This window comes from Mesocricetus auratus, unplaced genomic scaffold (assembly GCF_017639785.1).
Source record: "Mesocricetus auratus isolate SY011 unplaced genomic scaffold, BCM_Maur_2.0 Super-Scaffold_100009, whole genome shotgun sequence".
Lineage (NCBI taxonomy): Eukaryota > Metazoa > Chordata > Mammalia > Rodentia > Cricetidae > Mesocricetus > Mesocricetus auratus.
In genome coordinates this window covers 36,419,864-36,438,613 of record NW_024429193.1, presented here as the reverse complement: position 1 = coordinate 36,438,613, position 18,750 = coordinate 36,419,864, and the positions used below count along the sequence as shown (strand labels likewise).

The following is an 18,750-nucleotide window of genomic DNA, read 5'->3' as shown; positions in this document are numbered from 1 at the left end:
TGAATGCATACTACCTGTCTGATTGTGAGCCCTTGTCATGGGGACAAAGAACGTCTGCTAAGCTTTAGTTCATGGAGAGTCTCAGGGAATCGTTAAAACACCCTGGAAAGACAGGCATAACCACCAGTTTAAAAAGATGAAAACTGCCTCTGAGAGGCTAAGGACTCTGCCCCAGAATTGAGAAATAGCTGAATGTGAACCCCGGACGGAAAGATTCTACAGAGACTTGCTCCCTTGCTGGTATGTGCAGCCTCCTTTCCAACTAGGAAAACTTGCTGGGCTTTTAGATGAGCACAAAGCTTTGAAATAACAGCCCCTCTCTAGGATGGGGACCTAAAACCCAAGACTTACTTTTTGAGAGTCATGTCCTGCCCTGAGAGGGGGGCCCCTTCCACTGGGGAGTTCCTCTTGCCACACACGTTGCCGAAGCTGTCATAGCCGAAAAGGAGTCTTCCTGCTGCTCCAGCCACAACCGAATAGCCCATGATGAAAACCTGGCAAAAACCCAGGGCACGTGATGACTGCCTGGCCACAGGGAGAAAACCACAGCCCTCACCTCCCTGGAGATGCTGGTGTGAGACACAGCTCTCACCTCCCTGAAGATGCTGGCATGAGACACAGCCCTCACCTCCCTAAGATGCTGGTGTGAGACACAGCCCTCACCTCCCTGAAGATGCTGGTGTAAGACACAGACCTCACCTCCCTGAAGATGCTGACATGAGACACAGCCCTCACCTCCCTGAAGATGCTGGTGTGAGACACAGCCCTCGCCTCCCTGGAGATGCTGGTGTGAGACACAGCCCTCGCCTCCCTGAAGATGCTGGTGTGAGACACAGCCCTCACCTCCCTGGAGATGCTGGTGTGAGACACAGCTCTAACCTCCCTGAAGATGCTGGTGTGAGACACAGCTCTAACCTCCCTGAAGATGCTGGTGTGAGACACAGCTCTCACCTCCCTGAAGATGCTGGTGTGAGACACAGCCCTCACCTCCCTGAAGATGCTGGTGTGAGACACAGCCCTCGCCTCCCTGAAGATGCTGGTGTGAGACACAGCCCTCACATCCCTGAAGATGCTGGTGTGAGACCCAGCTCTAACCTCCCTGGAGATGCTGGTGTGAGACACAGCTCTAACCTCCCTGGAGATGCTGGTGTGAGACACAGCTCTAACCTCCCTGGAGATGCTGGTGTGAGACACAAGCAGATAAAGGAGGAACTGCTACAGCAATTCTACCCATCCAGGTACGGTCCAGCTGTGTGAATGCTGGCACAGCCCGTGAGCAGGGAGGGCCCCCTAAAGCACCCAGACTCTGCTCTCTCCTCCTCTTTGTCTTCTTTCAGAGGCCTTCGCTTTGCGATTTTTCAGCCAGACTTGATGGATTATCTAAGTGTATCAAGGCTGTGCTAATATTCCCCCCCCTCTCTGTATGTGTGTGTGTGTGTGTGTGTACATTTGCATGGGTGGGTGCACATATGTGCATGCATGAGCATTTGTGGAGGTCAGAGGACAACTTTGGTTGCTATGTAGATGGCCTCCACTTTGGTTTTCTGAGACACCGTCTCTGTTGGCTTGAAACTCATGAAGTAGGTTAGGCTCTCTAGCCAATGAGGCCCAAACATCTGTCTATCCTCATTTGTCTCCTCCTCCGATCAATGGAATTCAGGTCCTCTTTCCTTGCAATGCCAACACTTACTGCCTGAGCTATCAGGCATCCTGTCTTTCCCTAAAAAACGTTCTGTTCGGCCAGGTGGTGGCAGCAGGGGGACAAGTCTTTAGTCCCAGCACTCATGAAGCAGAGGCAGGTGGATCTCTGGGAGTTTCAGGCCAAACTGGTTTACAGAGTTGAGTTCCGGGATAGCCAGGGCTACACAGAGAAACACTGGAAAAACCAACCAAACAAACAAAATGTTCCCTTCATCTTACTTTTAGGGAATTCGATCAATGTTATACAATTGATAGGTATCCACACACAAGTCTGAAGGAATATTTGGGTTACTTGCTTAAGCTTCACAAAACAAAGAACTTCCAAGAAAAAAAAGAATCTCAGTGTGATTCTGTGTGTCTAAATGGCGTTGACATGTCCATCTTCTGCCATCTACTTAGACCCGATGTCACCGGTACTTGTGTGTGCATGCTTTTGCCTACCTCCCCAGAGATTTATCTAATAGCAACATGCTATGTTCTGTGCGCCTTGACTTCCTGTGTGATGCCTCCCTTGGGAAGTTTGCGAGGCGGATACGGATTTGGGTTTCCTTGAGTTCCCTTCACACCATGAAGGTTCTGTGACCACCACGCCATGTTAATTCCACACGAGGAGAGGTGGTGAGCAGTGTAACAGAACCCTTGATAAACGGACCTCAGGGAACTAAACTTTTCCTAGGTGGTCCCAGCTACCCCCTCCTGTTGGAGGAGGGAGTCCCCACCTCCCAAGAAGAGACATCCAACAGCACTGCTGTCTATCAAACAGCTCAATCCGCATAGGAATATTTCCTGGCTTTGTTTTTATGGTTTGTAAGACTCCAACAGAAAAGGTGGAGAAAAACTCACGACTCCTTGGCCTCCAGTTTGGCCCAAAGCTGTAAGTGAACACACTTCCCTTCACCAATCTGTGGTGATATATTATTTATGATTTAATAAAGATTGCCTGAAGTATCAGACTGCCAAGTCAGCCACACTAGTTAGCCATAGAAGCTGGGCAGTGGTGGCACTCACCTTTAATCCCAGACTCAGGAGACAGAGGCAGATGGATCTCTGTGAGTCTAAGGCCACCGAGATCTACACAAGGTAAGTCTAAAAGAGAAATAGAGCTCATGCCTTTAACCCCGGCCTTAGAGAGGTGTATAAAAGACAGAAGCCCAGTGTCTCAGGCTACATTCTGAGATTTAGTCTCCAGCCACGCTGAGGAGAGGCAGCAGTCAGAGTCTTGGAAGAGAGCTCGTGGAGACAGGATCAACCCTTTCAGCCTGAGGTAGAGGTGAGAGCTAGTGGCTGACTGCTTTGCTTCTCTTATCTTCAGCTTGAAGCTTGAACCTCAAAACCTGTCTCTTTCTTTTTCCATGCCACACCATTCCTGTGGCCCGGTTTTCTTTTGTTAAGGTAAGGCTGTTGAGCTCCTGGCCTCAGAGGCCAGACTCCAGTATCATCAGTACAGGGAGTGTGCATGTTAAGGTGATGGGACTTCAAATGAAGTCACCCTAAGTGGGGTCTGGGAAATGGGAGTCTTCAAAGATAACTAGGAAAGGGTGATGCTGGAAAGGATGCTGGAGGGTAAGTAGAGGCAGGGATTATTCAGAGCTTTGGATTTGCCTTCTGTTTGTGTATTTAATATGAGCATAAGCACAGGCTGGGGCTCTTTCTATCTGCAGGGGACCAACCCTGTTGCAAGTCAGGCATCCTCCCCGAGCCTCTTCGTCCAGCCTCGGTTGAGGGCAGCAACATCAATAATAATCCTGTCCTACACTTGGTCAGTTGGTATATCCATCACAGGACCCAGGACCCAGAAGTGGGACAGTGAATGAACACACACACATACACTCACACACACGCTCACACACGTGCATGTACCTACGCACACTCACACACACACATCCCTCGTTCTGCTTTAAATAGGTATAGGCAGCTAAAATTTTTGCAGAAGATGGAAGAAGCCAGTCATCTAAGAAAGAACTCTTTTTTTTTTTTTTTGGTTTTACAAGACAGGGTTTCTCTGTATTGTTTCGGAGGCTGTCAGTCCAGCCCGGCCTTGAACTCACAGAGATCCGCTTGCCTCTGCCTCCCGAGTGTTGGGATTAAAGGCATGCGCCACCATCGCCCGGCAAGAAAGAACTCTTATGAGTAAACTCAGTAAAGAGAATCTGGACATATAGAAACCTTTAGATTTATCCCACAAACAAAGTGTACTTTCTCTGTAGTTTCCAGCTCAGTGCGTGCAATGTCTCAGCCGGCTCATAATTCTCCAGGCTGTGAAGGGCCATCTATGATCTTTTCCCTAGGCTACCACCCGCCGGAGAGTTTGAGCATTGGAGGGGCAAGAGAGGATCATGAAATAACATTAACAGCCCAAGGCCAAAGCTACAGACACAGGAAGACAGCTGCTCCCTATATTTACATAAGAGAATAGTGACCTGATAGGGAAGTTAATAAGACTTGGTAGGTACACAGCCTTCTTTGGGCTCCTTGAGGAGACTTCCAAGAACCTTAGTAAGAGCAGCAGCAGCAGCAGCAATAAAATCTCCAGGGCCAGCCTTCCATTGTGTGCCTAGCCAACTCTGTCCACACAAAACCAGTTGGAAAATTAAAAATTGAATAAATGCCTTTTTCCTTGGGAAGAACACATGTGGTATTTTTAGAGTGGATTCATAAGTCTTTTCAATGAAGGTAATAACTACTAGGTAGATATTATAGGGCACTGTGAGTTAATCATTTACTATGAAGCGCATAGCATGCCCCAACCTGGCATGGGTAACTTCATTAGCACAGCCTTGAAGAAGGCAACCGAGGCCCTAAGAGAATAAAGACTCAGCTCCAGGAGACTCTGAGGATTGACACGGAGGTCTGATGGGATCTGCCACCAACCACGCATACCTGAAAACACGCAATGCAGGCTTCGCATCAAGTTGCTAAGCACAGTAGGCCATGGACGTGCATGCGTGTGTCTCTGTGTGTACACAGTTAAAAGCCATCTCTTTCCAGGCTTTTGATTGTTTCTCCTTTGTTAGAAAACCGCAAGTGTTGAGGAATATTTGCCTGAGGGGTGCTGTGAGTGTACAAGAACTTCTACTCTGAGAGCTTGGATTCACCTCACCCTCACCAAGGAAACGACACCGCTGCAAGTGGGTTCTCCGTTTCCTAATGGAGACCCAATAGGTCTCCGTCTACAGCAAGAAAACAGCCTCCTGGGAGAGTTTAGGCGATTGTGAAACCCCAGAATAAGAATTTCCTAACTCATGGTCATTCTGGGCCAATCATGCAAGTTTGTCCTTGCAGCATAAACTTTAAACGATTAACATTTAAGACACATTTGTGTCCAGACACATACACAAGGGGGCCTTATGCCTGCCAAGCAGCCGTACTTACCAAACCAGTCCAAAAGAGAAAGAACACGGCTAGCCACACCGTATCTGTGCATTTCCTATAAATCTGGGGTCGCCACTCTCTCTGCCTGGGCGTTTCCTCTGCAGAAACCTGCCAGAAAAAAGGGAGAGTTGAGAAAAGGAAGAGAAACAGGTGAAATCAACGGAACCCAAGCCTATGCAAAGGCTGCTTAAAGTAACCCAACTTTGTCACCTGACTCTTTCTCCTGGGGAGAACTGCAGGGCAGATGTCAAATCCTCTGGGTGCCAAGTTCTTACTGGAGGTAAGAGCACCTTACCCTCCTTCCCCAGTCCCCTGCCTCTTCCTGACCTCGGCCCAGTACTTGTGTCCTCCGGGTCAGGTGTCCTTAAAGGAGCGGTGTCGCTTTGATCCCCAAGGGACAAGGGAGGCGGAAGCGTTCTGCCTGTGCTGGTACTCGCAGAGGCCGTTTCCCTCAGGGCCCAGGTTGTCGCCCTTACCACGTACTCGGCGCCCAGGCACTGCATGGTACACTCGGTAGTTAGGTCAGGGACTGGCAGCCGTGGTGGCCGCGGTGCACACGGGACAGAGGTGCAGCAGCCAGCCCAGGTGGCCCAGGCAGGGCGGGTAGGGAGCAGCGCCACCTAGCGGCCAGGGGCGCTAATCCCCTAGGCCCGCCCTCTCCGCTGTGGCTTTCGGTTGGGGACTGGGGTGGCACCCGGATCCCAGGAAGTGCACCTGACTACTGTGCGCCAGCTGCGGGCTGTCAGCGCCTAGAGTAGGAAGTAAGGCCTCAGGGATCATTCCCGAAGGCGAGGAGCTTGTAGGGGTGTGCCACACACAGGTGACTGGCGCTTTCTGTGTGCAGAATCCTGCCCTGAGAGTTTCACCAGCTTTTTGCGACAAGCGACAAGTTGCAAGCTGTTGCTATTCATGAGCTAGGGATCTAGGGAGACGGAGTCAAGGGACAGCGGTGGTGCTCAGGGAGACACACTGTCAAGGGGCTCCGAGCCTACCGCTCCAGCTACTATTTCTACAAAGCTGCTTTCCCTCCCCCACAGAGAGACTTTCAGAAACTTGAGTCTCAGGAACTCAACAAGGACAAAGCCCCCAGAGACCGAGGATTGACTTAAGCTGTGTGTGTGTGTGTGTGTGTGTGTGTGTGTGTGTGTGTGTGTGTGTGTGTGTGTGTGTCTGTGTGGCAGTTTTCTCGTCAACAATCCCGGTGGGTACGAAAGCGCAGCTGAGGAGAAGAACTCACCTATTTGCCCCTCCACACCCTCAGGCTGCTGGCTCACATCTTCTCCCCAAGGGTAGAAACTGGATTGCAGCAATAATCAGTACAGCAATAGAAAGAGGAGCGAGTCCAGTTTGTACAGTTCATGAGCTTATGAATGTGAGGCCATCCACGGGAGCGCGATCCATCGACCAGGGGCCACCCACATTCTTAAAGAAAATTGGTTCTGCCCAGAAACCATCAACTGTCCACAGCGTCTCAGCGAGGAGTCTTTCTTCCCGCCACAAGGCAGCGGTGACTGGTTTGTTTTTGTGCGGGTTTTGAGCAGGCAACCACACCTACTCTGAATTCCTAAGTGCAGTGGCCCTATCATGTTTCAGGAGATATTATTTTGCCTTGGTCCTCCCCGACCTCTGGCTCTTACATATTCCTGCCTCTTCTTCTGGAATGTTCTCCATTGTGGAAGTAGTTAGGAGGAGGGGTTGGTTTGCATGTATGTATAAAAATCTAAAACAATAATGCAAATATTATATTAAAAATAGCCAGGGTGGATAGAGGGGAATGCTCTTTAGTTAATGGATCTCTGATGTGTGGGGTAGAATTCTTTCTAATCATCCCACTCCTAACTCTTTTTTTGTGGGGGTTTTTGGGGGGGGCAGGAATTCTCTGTATTGCTTTGGAGGCTGTCCTGGAACTGGCTCTGTAGACCAGGCTGGCCTCGAACTCACAGAGATCCGCCTGCCTCTGCCTCCTGAGTGCTGGGATTAAGGGTGTTGCCCCGCTCCACTCCTAACTCTTAGGACCTTCCTGGAGGCATGCTTTTGAGTGAGTAGCTGCACTCCAGGAGATCCTGAATTCACTCCCCAGGACTCCCCAAGTAGACAGTGTGCTATAGGTAGAGATCTCACTGACCACGCCCAAATGGGCGTGGCCACAGGTACTTGGGGAGAGGCAGAGATAAAGGCAAGGAAGGAGGGGTCGTGTCTCTCTTGGGGCTGCGATGGAGGTCAGAGAAGGGCAGGACTCTGACTTCAGTTCTCGACTTCTCACGTAAGTGACTTCTCTCTCTCTCTCTCTCTCTCTCTCTCTCTAGTAAAATACCATAAGACTCCCTGCACAGTATCCTTGGCACGGCTCGTTTTCTATCTTCAGTGTACAACTACAGAGAGACCGGAGCTGAATCACAGCATCTGGAACAAATGAGTAGTAGAACAGATGGACAGAGAGCTTTAAATACACACAATATGTATATTTTTTATTTACCAAGACGAATACGATAGTAACAATGAAGCAAGGGAAAAAAAAAACACGATGAAACCAGAACAAAAAGTTCTATTAAGCATGGAGAATATACCGATTGGAACGACTGCTTATTGGCACTATTTAGTGACAGCGTGGACTAGGGGATAGAGGAGGCGTAGATGAAGATGAGTGATTGTATTATAATCACATCTCTTGTCTCCTACATCTGAAAGTGTGAATGACCTGATGACCCCAAGTTTTTACATCTGCCTCCCAGATGGCTCCTACTCAAGGTTTTGATGGTACACACTAGTCCTGAGAAACAGTTTTCTTCTTCCTAAGTGTATACTGAGAGTTATAAGGGAAGCTAGAGAAAGTCTTGAGAGCAATTCTTTGTTAGACCTGGAGACGCTGCTGGGGAAAACACACTGTGGGAGACATGTTTTGGCATATCTAATACAGTTGTTAACACTGGAAAGTGCTACTACAAGACATGCTCAGTGTATTTGTTTTTTGAGACAGGATTTCTCTGTAGCTTTGGAGCCTGTTCTGGAACTTGATCTGTAGACCAGGCTAGTCTCGAACTCACAGAGATTTGCCTGCCTCCGCCTTAAAGGTGTGCACCACCACCACTCAGCTTCAGCAGACTTTCTTATGAAATATGCCAAGTGTTAGAGCGGGAGAAATACATTCCAAGGTACTTGGAACCCCTCCTCGCTTCCCTGTGGCTTCCCCACTGATTAACCTTATCTATAACTTCCTAAATAGACAAAGCAAAATAAACCTCTGAACCCATATCAAAGGAAAATTAAAATACGAACAACCCTGAGAGAAGCCTCGTGACTAATAATGCCATCACTAGCTGTGAATGTTTACCACCAGATTCTATTTGAATCAGAGGCCGTGGTGGAGAGGAAGCCGAAGCAGGGTTTGTGAAGATGGAGAAGTGGCGTCGAGGGCAGGACCGAGACCTGCCTGTCAAACGTCAGCGTCTTGTCCACCTCAGGCCAGCACTTTGGCTGTCCAGTTGGACAAATGTCCTGGCAAGCGGAGTCCATTTGTTTACTCTGAAGTGTGAGACTCCATTGGCATGTCACGCTCATTGATGAAAATCAGTGACACATCTGCTTTTGCTTCTTACTAAAATATCTCGCATAAATCTCAGCAATCTTAATATACGCAGATGTTTCTAGAAAAACAGCTTACATTTTAGTTCCTAAAGTTCTGTTGCATTTGGTTTTTTTTTCAGTGAGCTTTTCATGCTGTGATAAATTCTCACACAAACATCAGTTCACCTTAGAAAAGATTTGTTTTGACTTATGGTTTTAGAGGTGTCAACCCACCATGGCTGGAGGGTTTACTGAGCAGAAGAGTTCGCCATGATGGCCAGAAAGCCAAGAAAAACATTGGGGGCTCTGTTCTCTCCCTGCCTTGTTCCAACTGAGCCCCAGCCTTGGGTTGAGAAGTCCACATTCAGAGTGGGTTCTCTCCTCTTCGTTAGTCCCTTTTGGAAGCACCCTCCCAGACACACCCAGAGGCGTGCTTTCCACGCTACACGCTCAAGGCTAACTATCACAGGTTGCCTGCGCCCCATTCTCCTCTTCTGCCCTTTTGGAGGAAATGTGTGGAGTTGCTGAGTCGGGGAACCCACCAACCGCTCCCACAACCTGACTCTGTTTTAAAAATTCTTATATGGAGATTTTCTCAAGAGACATCTGCTGGATTATCTTGAAGCTCGCAATCCAGGAACATTTTTCTGTTCTTTGTGAAGCGAAGCCAGCAAAGAAAGCCTAGAGAAGGAGGGCAGAAGACATGTTGGTGTGCATGGAGAAAAAGTAAGCAGTTGTCATGGATGTGAAAGCCTCGGTACCAGCTGCAGGGCATGAGGTCGGGTTCCCTTCTCTCTGGGCCTCTTGTAAAATGAGCCAGGCTCTTCATTTTTTCCTGTCTCTGAAAACCTACAATTTAAAAACATATGGTATTTGTGTGAAAACTAAATGCCCAAAGTAAGTAAATTAAGCGAAAGAGAAACAAGTGGGGGAGACATGGCCAATTAAGATTAATGCCTGCTCTTTGAAGGAAAACAGTCTAGAAAAAAGACAGGATAGGGATAAACTATGCCTAATATCTCATGATCTGGAAGCTTCAGGCAGATTCTAACCACAGCCACAGCAGTAACATTTCTCTACTTTGATTTTTCCTCTATGATGCTATTTTCCTTTAGCTCTGTAATGCCTGTTTCCACACATATATGTTTTAATGAGCCACATTATATCGTGAGTCAGATTTTTTTCATAGAATGGCATCCACCATACTCCAAGAGCCTTGAAAACCTCAGTTCAGTGAGGGCTAATGTAATTACCACTTTGTAACAGCAGATGGCACTGTAAGCCAGTGGCCGAGTTAAAAAAAGACTGCAAAAAAGAACAAGTTGGGTTTTGTTTGTTTGTTTGTTTGTTTTTTATGGATTCTAAGCTAGCTATCTTCCCTTATCTATGTTCTGTTATTTACATATTAAATATTTCAAAAAATTGAGGTTTTTATACATACTGTACACATACTTACTTCAATGTTGTAGGCTCTGTCAAAGGCTGTGTAACAGCCCCTGGCGTCCTGGAACTCACTCTGTAGACCAGGCTGGCTTCGAACTCACAGAGATCCACCTGCCTCTGTCTCCCGAATTCTGGGATTAAAGGTGTGTGTCACCATGCCTGGCTGAACCATTCCATTCTGTATTTATTTTTACATCATGTATATGAATACTTTGCCTGTATGTATGTATATATATACACCATGTACGTGCCTGGAGCCCTTGAAGATCAGAAGAGAGAGTCAGATCCTCTGGAACTGGCGTTACAGGTGATTGTGATCCCCCATGTGGGTGCGGGTAAATGAACTTGGGTCCTCTGGAAGAGTAGCCAGTGCTTTTAACCAAGTAACTGTTTCTCTTGCCTCAGAAACATTTCTCAACAACGACACCCTCTCCCCTTCTGTTAGCTGAGACAGTTAATGAAGGGTTCACCACCCCAACTCTTTCTTCATATTTTCATGATTTACTACTTGTTTTTAATAGTTTGTATCTAAAGTTGAAAAAAAACACACTAAGATATTGAAAGATCTACTAAATATAAATAACACAAAACCAGAATGGCTGTTCTGCCTCTTGTGTTACATACAGAGGTGTTGGGATTAAATATCATGTGTGCACATTAAGCCTTTTCTGTGTGAATGGCGTGTGATATATTTTGGGGGCAGTACTTTCTTCTGCTGCTTTCATCAAGTCTTGGATACTGTAATGACCCCTTGTGCTGAGGCTTCGATGGGCACCTCTGATTTGGTGGCAGACAGCGGACTGCAAGTCTGGACAGTGGACATTAGCAGAGGCTACTGTGCAGGCCACCATCCCACTGACTGACCAGACAGACAGAATATCCTGTCAGTTGACATCAGCTGGCTTTAGGGAAGCTTTAGGAACATTTCACACGGTGTTTGCTGCCCAACTGCTGTAGCTTGCGGATCGGCTGCAAATGTAAAGGCAACACAGAGAAGCAAGGAGAGGGCAGGTCTGTCAGGCCAAGCTGAGTGCTCCAGGTCCTGAGGTAGAAGTCTTGGAGAGGAGTCCCTCCCCTGGCTTCACACTCACCTAGGTGGCCCAGGTGAGCCAGGACGGCAAGCCTGGAACCCTGACCCCAGGCGCCTGATGTCTGTCAGGCTCCGTGGACTTTCACCCAGGTCTTCCTCCAAATGCTTACAGTTTAACCCAGGAGATGGAGCCAGATAACTTTAAGCAGAACACCTGGGCCTCCCTTTGTATTCTAAGTAGTTATTTACTAGATGAAGTGAGTGGTTGGTGAACTCTACCCTGCAAGGGACAGCCCAGCCTCCTGGGTACGGCAACACTAAATAAAAGCCATCCTTGTTATGTTTGAGAGTGTTTTCTCTAGGAAAATGGGGTTCAAAGTGAAACCAACATGGAAGACAAAGAAGAGGGAGCGATCTGTTAGAAATGAAATTCCAGGTTATAACGAGTTATGGGAAAAAGAAGCCCCCACTGGGCCTGGAAAGATGAGCCTTGCCCAAGGGTGACTCTTTCAAATTTAATTTATCGGCTTCAAACTCAATCTGATGATGCATTCTTAGGGCAGAAGCCTTGGCCGAAGCATCTTAAGCTGCTTCTAAGTGTGTGTTTAGGCAAAACCTCATTGTTTTTCTTCTTTTGGTGTTGAGGATTGATGAACCCATGGCTTCACACACCCTAAACATTTGCTCAGCCCCTGGGCTCAACCTGGTGTGTAAATATTCAGACTTGAGAGGGAATATTACATTAGTAAACCTATTAGAGCTATAATGAGGACAAGGTACAGTTCTGGGAGCTGATTCAGGGCCTCAGGATACTCTTCGTAACACACATAAGAACTCAGAATGTGCTATACAGTGAAAGAATAAGTAAAAAATAAACGAAATTATTGTTACAGCAAGTTCTCACATAAAGACACAAATAGATTAAATTAGTGGCAAGCAGTACGTTAAATAAGTTATAAACAAGAACTATAAACAAAGAGAGTCACTATATATTTCTAGTTCAAATCATACTCCCCATAGCATTACTTATTCATGGAAAAGCTTCCGGGATATAAATAGTAATGTCTGTCAAGCTCCTAGAAGATGATGGCTGAGCTTCCCAAAGATACAACGACTGTCAGGAAACACATGACCATGGAGTATAGATTCATAAGTACATCTGAATTCAAACTTAAGTAAGATATCTTTGTATTTTCTGTAAATATTTCCAAAATTCTTGTGTCTCTATTGTAAAAGCAGTGGGGAAAAGACAGAAAAATGGGCAGTAGATGTAACTGTCTACTTCACAAAAGACACATGAACTTGTAGAAGCTGTAAGCATTGAAGCGCCCAACCCGGGGTTGTTTGCTTTATTTTGGAGATGGGATCTTGCTAAGTTGCTCAGGCTGGCCCCAATGTGAGATCTCCCAGCCTCAGTGGGCAAGAAGCTGGGACCACAGCTGCTCTCTACAGCACCCTGGCTTCAACTCCAGACTTTAAATGAAGATAACAGGGATATAACACTCATTGACACAAACATTTGTGACCTTGACATTTCAAACTAAGGTGACCCAAATGATGGCAACAGTGTGAGGATAGGTGTACTGAAATCTGGGAGGGACTGGATTGTGTTTCCCTTATGAACAATGCATATCTCCACACCTTCCTCTCTCTCCTCATCAACCAGTAGGAAGCAGTTCACCTCTAGGGAATGGGATATCTGCTCTATTCTTTACTGGTTTCATGAAATCAGACCATTGACTATTTCTCGGGCCTCAATTTTCTTATCTGTAAGTTGGTTTACTAGCATCTAACACTTGGCTGAGGGAATTAAATGAAATTATCTGTAGTGGGCTTGCTTCTGATACACACCAAGTGTTCAGTAGATACTAGCTGCTGTTTCTCTTACTTTCCCATTCTAATCTACTTTTTCTAATTATGATTGTTTAACGTATAATCAATTTATAATGTAACTTATACTTTCATATGTAAAATTATAAGATACAAATATAAATAGGAAAACATTTATGTATTACTTATGTTATAAATATAAAATATAATTTAGCTTATGATTTTTATAGACTGCTTTACATCACTTTGGAATGTGACTCTAGATTAATGCATACACACTGTGAGTGGGCATGAAGCCTACCCCTGGCTGAGCTGGCCAAGGAGCTGTCCGCATTGGATAGCTTAGGGGAGAGGAAGGCAGGGTCAGTCCTCTTCAAGGGTGTGACCCCTGATGAGTTGACTGTACTACAGGACAGGCTGCACACCAAAGAGCATTTGTGTAACACAGACTGGACCCGATGGGTTTAAAGAGAGACAGAGTGAGAGACAGGATATGAAGTCAAGTGGTGGGGAGGCAGGAGTGGATCTGGGAGGAGCTGGGGGAGGGAGGAAAATATCATCAAAATTCTCAAAGAATTAATAAAAATATTTATTTAAAAGTCACAGTAATTTATGATGTCCCAGTGGAGATAAGTAACTAACACAGATATCCACAACCATCTCATCACTAAATGGACTCGTCAGGTTGTGACACACACACACACACACACACACACACACACACACATACACACACACACATGTAACAAGAATAATTAAAGAAGAAGAGGTCATGAACTTGAGAGGGTGTTGGGTGGGTACGCAAGAAGAAACTGGAGTGGGGAGATGGTGGCGTGGAAATGATCTAAACATATTACTCACATATAAAAACCTGAAAATAGAATAAAATAAATGTAAAACACCGGCATTCATTTAATGATTTTGAACACATTTCACTGTTTGTTTTTTTAATTCTACACATGAAAAAGCTGAAGGAATTTGATATGCACAAATATTTTGGGCTGGGGAGATAGATGGGCTGAGGAGACTGCTCAGTCAGTAAAGTGCCCTGTGAGCACCGAGACCCGAGTTTGGTTTACAGACCATGCGGGAAAGCAGGCCCAGGGCATGGGCTTGTAATCACAGCACCAGAAAGGGAGGCAGAGGGCCTCTGGGTGTGTGAGCAGTCTGTCCAGCCCCCTTACGAAGCCTGAGGCTCACTCCTGCCCTCCACAGGCATGCACACACTTATGCACACTTATGCACTTGAATACACATCAACCCCTCCCCACACACGCCTAGCAAAATTTTATGCATAAAATGTTTAGAATTGTGAATGCCCATCTTTGATAGCTAAACCCTGAAAACCCCATGCATGTCTTCAAAAACACAAGTGACTCATAAAGAAGTTATTTAGTTCCTCACCTGTTTTTGAAAATATGATAGTATGATGCATGTTTATGATCCACTAACCAGTGAAAAAGCAATTTGCTCACTTGTGTCTATAACATAACTACCACCACCTAAAATAACACTGTAAGAAAAAAACCTGGAAGGAAACTTAGTAACATGTTAATAATGGATTCTGAATGGAGAAACAATAGAAAATCTAAAAATCCTTTTCCATTCATTTCTGTAATTCCCCATTGTCTTTAATAATGACTGTCCCCACCCACACACAATGCCATGTAAGGTCCCTATTTGTAAGGCATGGATAAACAGAACAGCTCAGCCTGAGTGTTTTCTTTGGCTAGAATGTCTTTATCAGCTCAGGGGATCCGCAGTTGAAAAGTTTCATACAAGGATGCGGAGCGCTCTGAGCCTACCCAAGAACACAGTGTAAGACAGATGGGCCTCCGTGCTGGGGTGCTGGCGTGGACAAGCAAGTGAGAGCAAACAGAGCCCCTTATGGAGGAAGGGGAAGCTGGGTTTTGGTAGGAGCTGCAAATATTACAGAAATTCCAAAATCAGGGCAATGGAATCCAGAGCAGAGGCCACTGTTTATGTGGGCAGAAACCCCACAAACCTTACCTCTCTGAAGAAGTGAGTGAAACCTGGCTAGAATAGGCTGCTACTGCTATTCTTGATTTTGTATTATTTGTCTTCATGATTTAATGATTGAATTAAAACAACATTAGAACCCTAAGATAGAATCATATGCTTTGAAATTTTATGCTGGTTTTATTGTTGTTATTATCATACTGTAAGGAGGACGTGAGATTTACAGGGTACCCACTCCTGCCCTTTGGGATAGGAATCCTCCCATATCTCTCTGGTGTTGCTGGAGCTGCACTTTCCTGAGAGGAAGGTTTTTCACATGTTAACTTGACTTGTTTCTGGTGAACTTAGGTTTCTTGACCAAGCTGGAAAGTGGCAAAGTCAGGGCATGGGAACCCAGGGGGTAGGGTTTAGCCTCCTTTTTCCACAGTGTCAAACTATTCACAACCATGGCTTTGCCAAGGCTAGATTACCCTGCACTGCTGTCTACCCCGGCTTCTTCTCTTCAACTGAACCAAATGTCATTCTAAGGCAATAACTGCAAACCTGTCTCGCTTTTTAAATGGCTACGTTGCGTTTGGTTACATAGAGATTTCATTTACTTTGCTCTTTCCATTTTTTTTTTAACGGCATGACTGTTTTGCTGCATGAGTGTATACAGGTGCACCTCATGTGTGCCGAGTGCTCCAAGAGGCCAGGAGAGGGCGTCAGATCTCTGAGGTTGTGCTTTCAGACAGTTGACAGCAGCCGTGTGGGTGCTGAGAGCTGAATCCAGGTCCCCTGCTAGATGAACAAGTGCTCTTAACTGATGAGCCACCTCTCCAGCTCCCTTCCCTCTTTTATATTTTATGTTTTTTTTTTAGTTTCTTTCTCTCCTTCATGCCCTTTCTTTTGAGACAGGGTCTCCCTGTGTGCAGCTGTAGCTGCCCAGGACCTCACTATGCAGACCAGACTGACCTTGAACTCAAAGATCAGTCTGCCTCTTCCTCCTGAGTGCTGGGATCAAAGGTGTGTGCAACACTACTCCTGGATTACCTCCCCACCTTTTAAAGACAACATCTTATGACAAAGTTCAGGTTGGCTTTGAACTCACTCAGGTTAAACACACGCTATCTCCTGACTCAGTGTCACAAAATTCTTGGGTTGCAATCATGAGTCACATGCACGGCCAAAGTTGAGAAAAACAGTCTACGGTTATCGTGAATTAGAGAGTCATGTAATGCTTACATTACAAAAAAAGTTTGATGTTCATGTTATTTTATTTGTTTTTGTTTCAAGACAGGGTGTTTCTGTAGCTTTGGAACCTGTCCTGGCATTCGCTCTGGTAGACCAGGCTGGCTTCAAACTCACAGAAATTCCTGTCTCTGCCTCCCTAGTGCTGGGATTAAAGGTGTGTGCCATCACTGAGCAGTTTAATGTTTATTTTAAAATTTACTTGAAAAGCATATAAATAAACAAATGAGAATGTTCTGTACATTTTTGTACAATTGTCAGAGTTATGTTTATTAAGCTTGCGATTTAAAAAGCAGCCCGAGAAAGAAATACGCCATGCAACAGAACTCATGTGGAGGGGGCTTTTATTAGGGGAAAGGAAATGGAAAAAAGAGGGAGGGGAGGGGGAAGACAGGCCTCTAGGGACAGGAACAGTGGAAGAGAAAAGAGAGGTGCATGGGGGGTGCATAGAGACAGGAAAGAAGCAGAAAGAGAGAAAAAGCAACAGACAGAAAGAGAGAAATGGGAGGTGAGCAGGGCCCTTTTAAAAGTGAATGTGCACAGGCGGTGCTCTTAGTGGCTGCAGCTGAGGACGTATCCTGTCAGAACCCCAAGGGCAGGCTAACAAAGCTCATGTTACTTCCAAGAGTCACTGCTCAAATTTAAATCCTTTAATGTTTTTCAGAAGTCTACCGTGTGGAAAGGGCAGTGTTAGCCTGTGGAATTAGAGAGGGAGCCAGCAGTTGACCCTGCAGTAGACACCCTAATTCAGGTTTCTATAGGAGCACAGCGGGACACTGTGGTTAGTTCATGATCACATGACTTAGAAGGGAGTCTGTGCTAACACTGTCGTTTCTGGGTTCTCCACTACATGGTTCTTTCATGACAATTTATTGTTTGTTATGAACATTTATTGTTTACACCAAACATAACAAGAGAGTTTAGAAACTCTTAACTGGATTTGAACGTACTGTTTGAGTACCAAGTTCTAAAAGATCATAGTTATCTGAAAGTCAATTTAGGGACAAGTAATAAATTGGAGGATAATTCTAATTTTGGCCTATAAACTGTTAGCTGCACAAATTAAAGCTCCCAAAGTCCATTGCTTGTTTCTATCCATCTTTGTAATAAGGTAGTGGCATCTTTCTATTACTGATGCTGCTTCCTCATAGAAATCCATCATTTGCTGCCCCAGCCTCTTTGGGGAAAGCTTGGGGAATGTGGGTGGAGATGGACAACGGTCTGCTGGCCTGACCTGTGAGACTTCTGTCCTCGAAGCTCAAGAAGACCAACCTGAAATGGAGTGCTTTCTTCCCTCTCCTCTCTTTTGCTTCTCTGTTGTGTGTGGACAGGAGGGACAGTCACTAGAGGCTCTCAGAGCACTGGAGTCTGTCACAGGACTGTCCCGGGGAAGCAAAGCTAGCAGAGCAGTCTCTCTTCATCCACTGGTTATCTCAAGCACCAGGAGAGCTGACAGATGGAAATGAGTTCTAGAAGGATTCAGAAAAGTGCTGTATGACGTGTGCCTCAGTGGGCCTGGTGTTGAGTAGAGGGGGCTAGTCTTGCCTTTGCATTGCATTCATCTTTAGTCAGCTATTGGCTATACATGGCAATTTCCTACCCTCCAGGTTCCTCTGCGGCTTAGGATGTGTGATGAGGAAGAGAAGGCTTTGTCCTTAAGACAGTAAACTAGCCTTTTACAACTCTGCCAGCTCGTGGGGAAAACATCAGCATTATTGTAGAAGTGAAGAACCAGCAGACAGCAGGGTCCTGACCCAGCACTGCATACCTGACAGAGCTACTAGGGACACCTTCATGCCTCCATGTGGACCAACACCCAAGATCTCAGAAGATGCGGCAGATACGCTATGAGGGCATTGGTCTGTCATCCCTGCCACCTTATACGCTGCAAAGTGCTCACTTGGCAGAGATGTAGGACAGATCTGCTGTTGGGATCCACCCCCACTGACTTACCAGTCAAAGGGAAGGGCACCACCACTCACTTAAGGAAGAATGGAAGTCTAGCCATCACAGAGGCTTCTTGGATCTAGTCATTGAATTTTCCTCTTGTCATCTGTGCTCACTAGACAGACGTCAACGATCAAGTCATCATGCTCAGACATCAGTCTATCAGCAGAAAACAAGGGAGTTTTATATCCTGTTGGGTCACATCCTGTTCACAGTGGCAGGAAGTGGGGGCCATAGCCCAGTTCAGTTGGAAAAACATGACATTTGGAGGAGTTTGCACAAAATGTATAATGAGTTTTGGTGTACAGTTATGAACAATGTTGTGAATAAAAACCCATAAATCATGGTTAGGGAAGCCCTAAAATTGTTGACAAATGAAACTCGATAAAAGTTATTTGCCAGCGTTGGACGTAACCTTATGCAAATATTTTTTTTAAAAAGTCTTATTGGTCATCTGAAAGTGCATCACATAAGCCATGAGTGTTGTCCCTAAGAATAGAGATGCAATGTTGGGAATTTCTAAGGGACAGTCCTTGGGACCATGGGATTCCAGACCTCATTCAGAACTGGGCTGTTGTGGTTCTTCTTGATGGGAAGGGATGTGTGTCAGGAGTCATGCTGCAGCCCAAAGATCACTGCCTGGGAGGCAGCAG

General features: G+C 45.9%; 1 protein-coding gene across 10 annotated transcripts in view; it reads right to left on the bottom strand.

Moving 5' to 3' along the window:
• Slc44a3 (solute carrier family 44 member 3) overlaps nucleotides 1–6,496 on the bottom strand; it is a 79,220-nt gene extending 72,724 nt beyond the window's left edge. For 7 of the 10 annotated variants that reach the window (XM_040751947.1, XM_040751948.1, XM_040751952.1 and 4 more), the window contains exons 1-3: nucleotides 5,550–5,694; nucleotides 5,074–5,181; nucleotides 352–494 (exon numbers count right to left, since the gene is read on the bottom strand). In XM_040751947.1, the coding sequence (XP_040607881.1) occupies nucleotides 352–494; nucleotides 5,074–5,181; nucleotides 5,550–5,576 (278 nt within the window). In that variant the 5' untranslated portion in view covers nucleotides 5,577–5,694. Of the gene's footprint in view, nucleotides 1–14; nucleotides 103–351; nucleotides 495–5,073; nucleotides 5,182–5,283; nucleotides 5,428–5,549; nucleotides 5,695–6,310 lie in introns of those variants that run through there. The other 3 variants (XM_040751950.1, XM_040751949.1, XM_040751953.1) reach the window with 3 other exon arrangements.
• Between the last annotated feature and the right edge of the window lie 12,254 nt (nucleotides 6,497–18,750).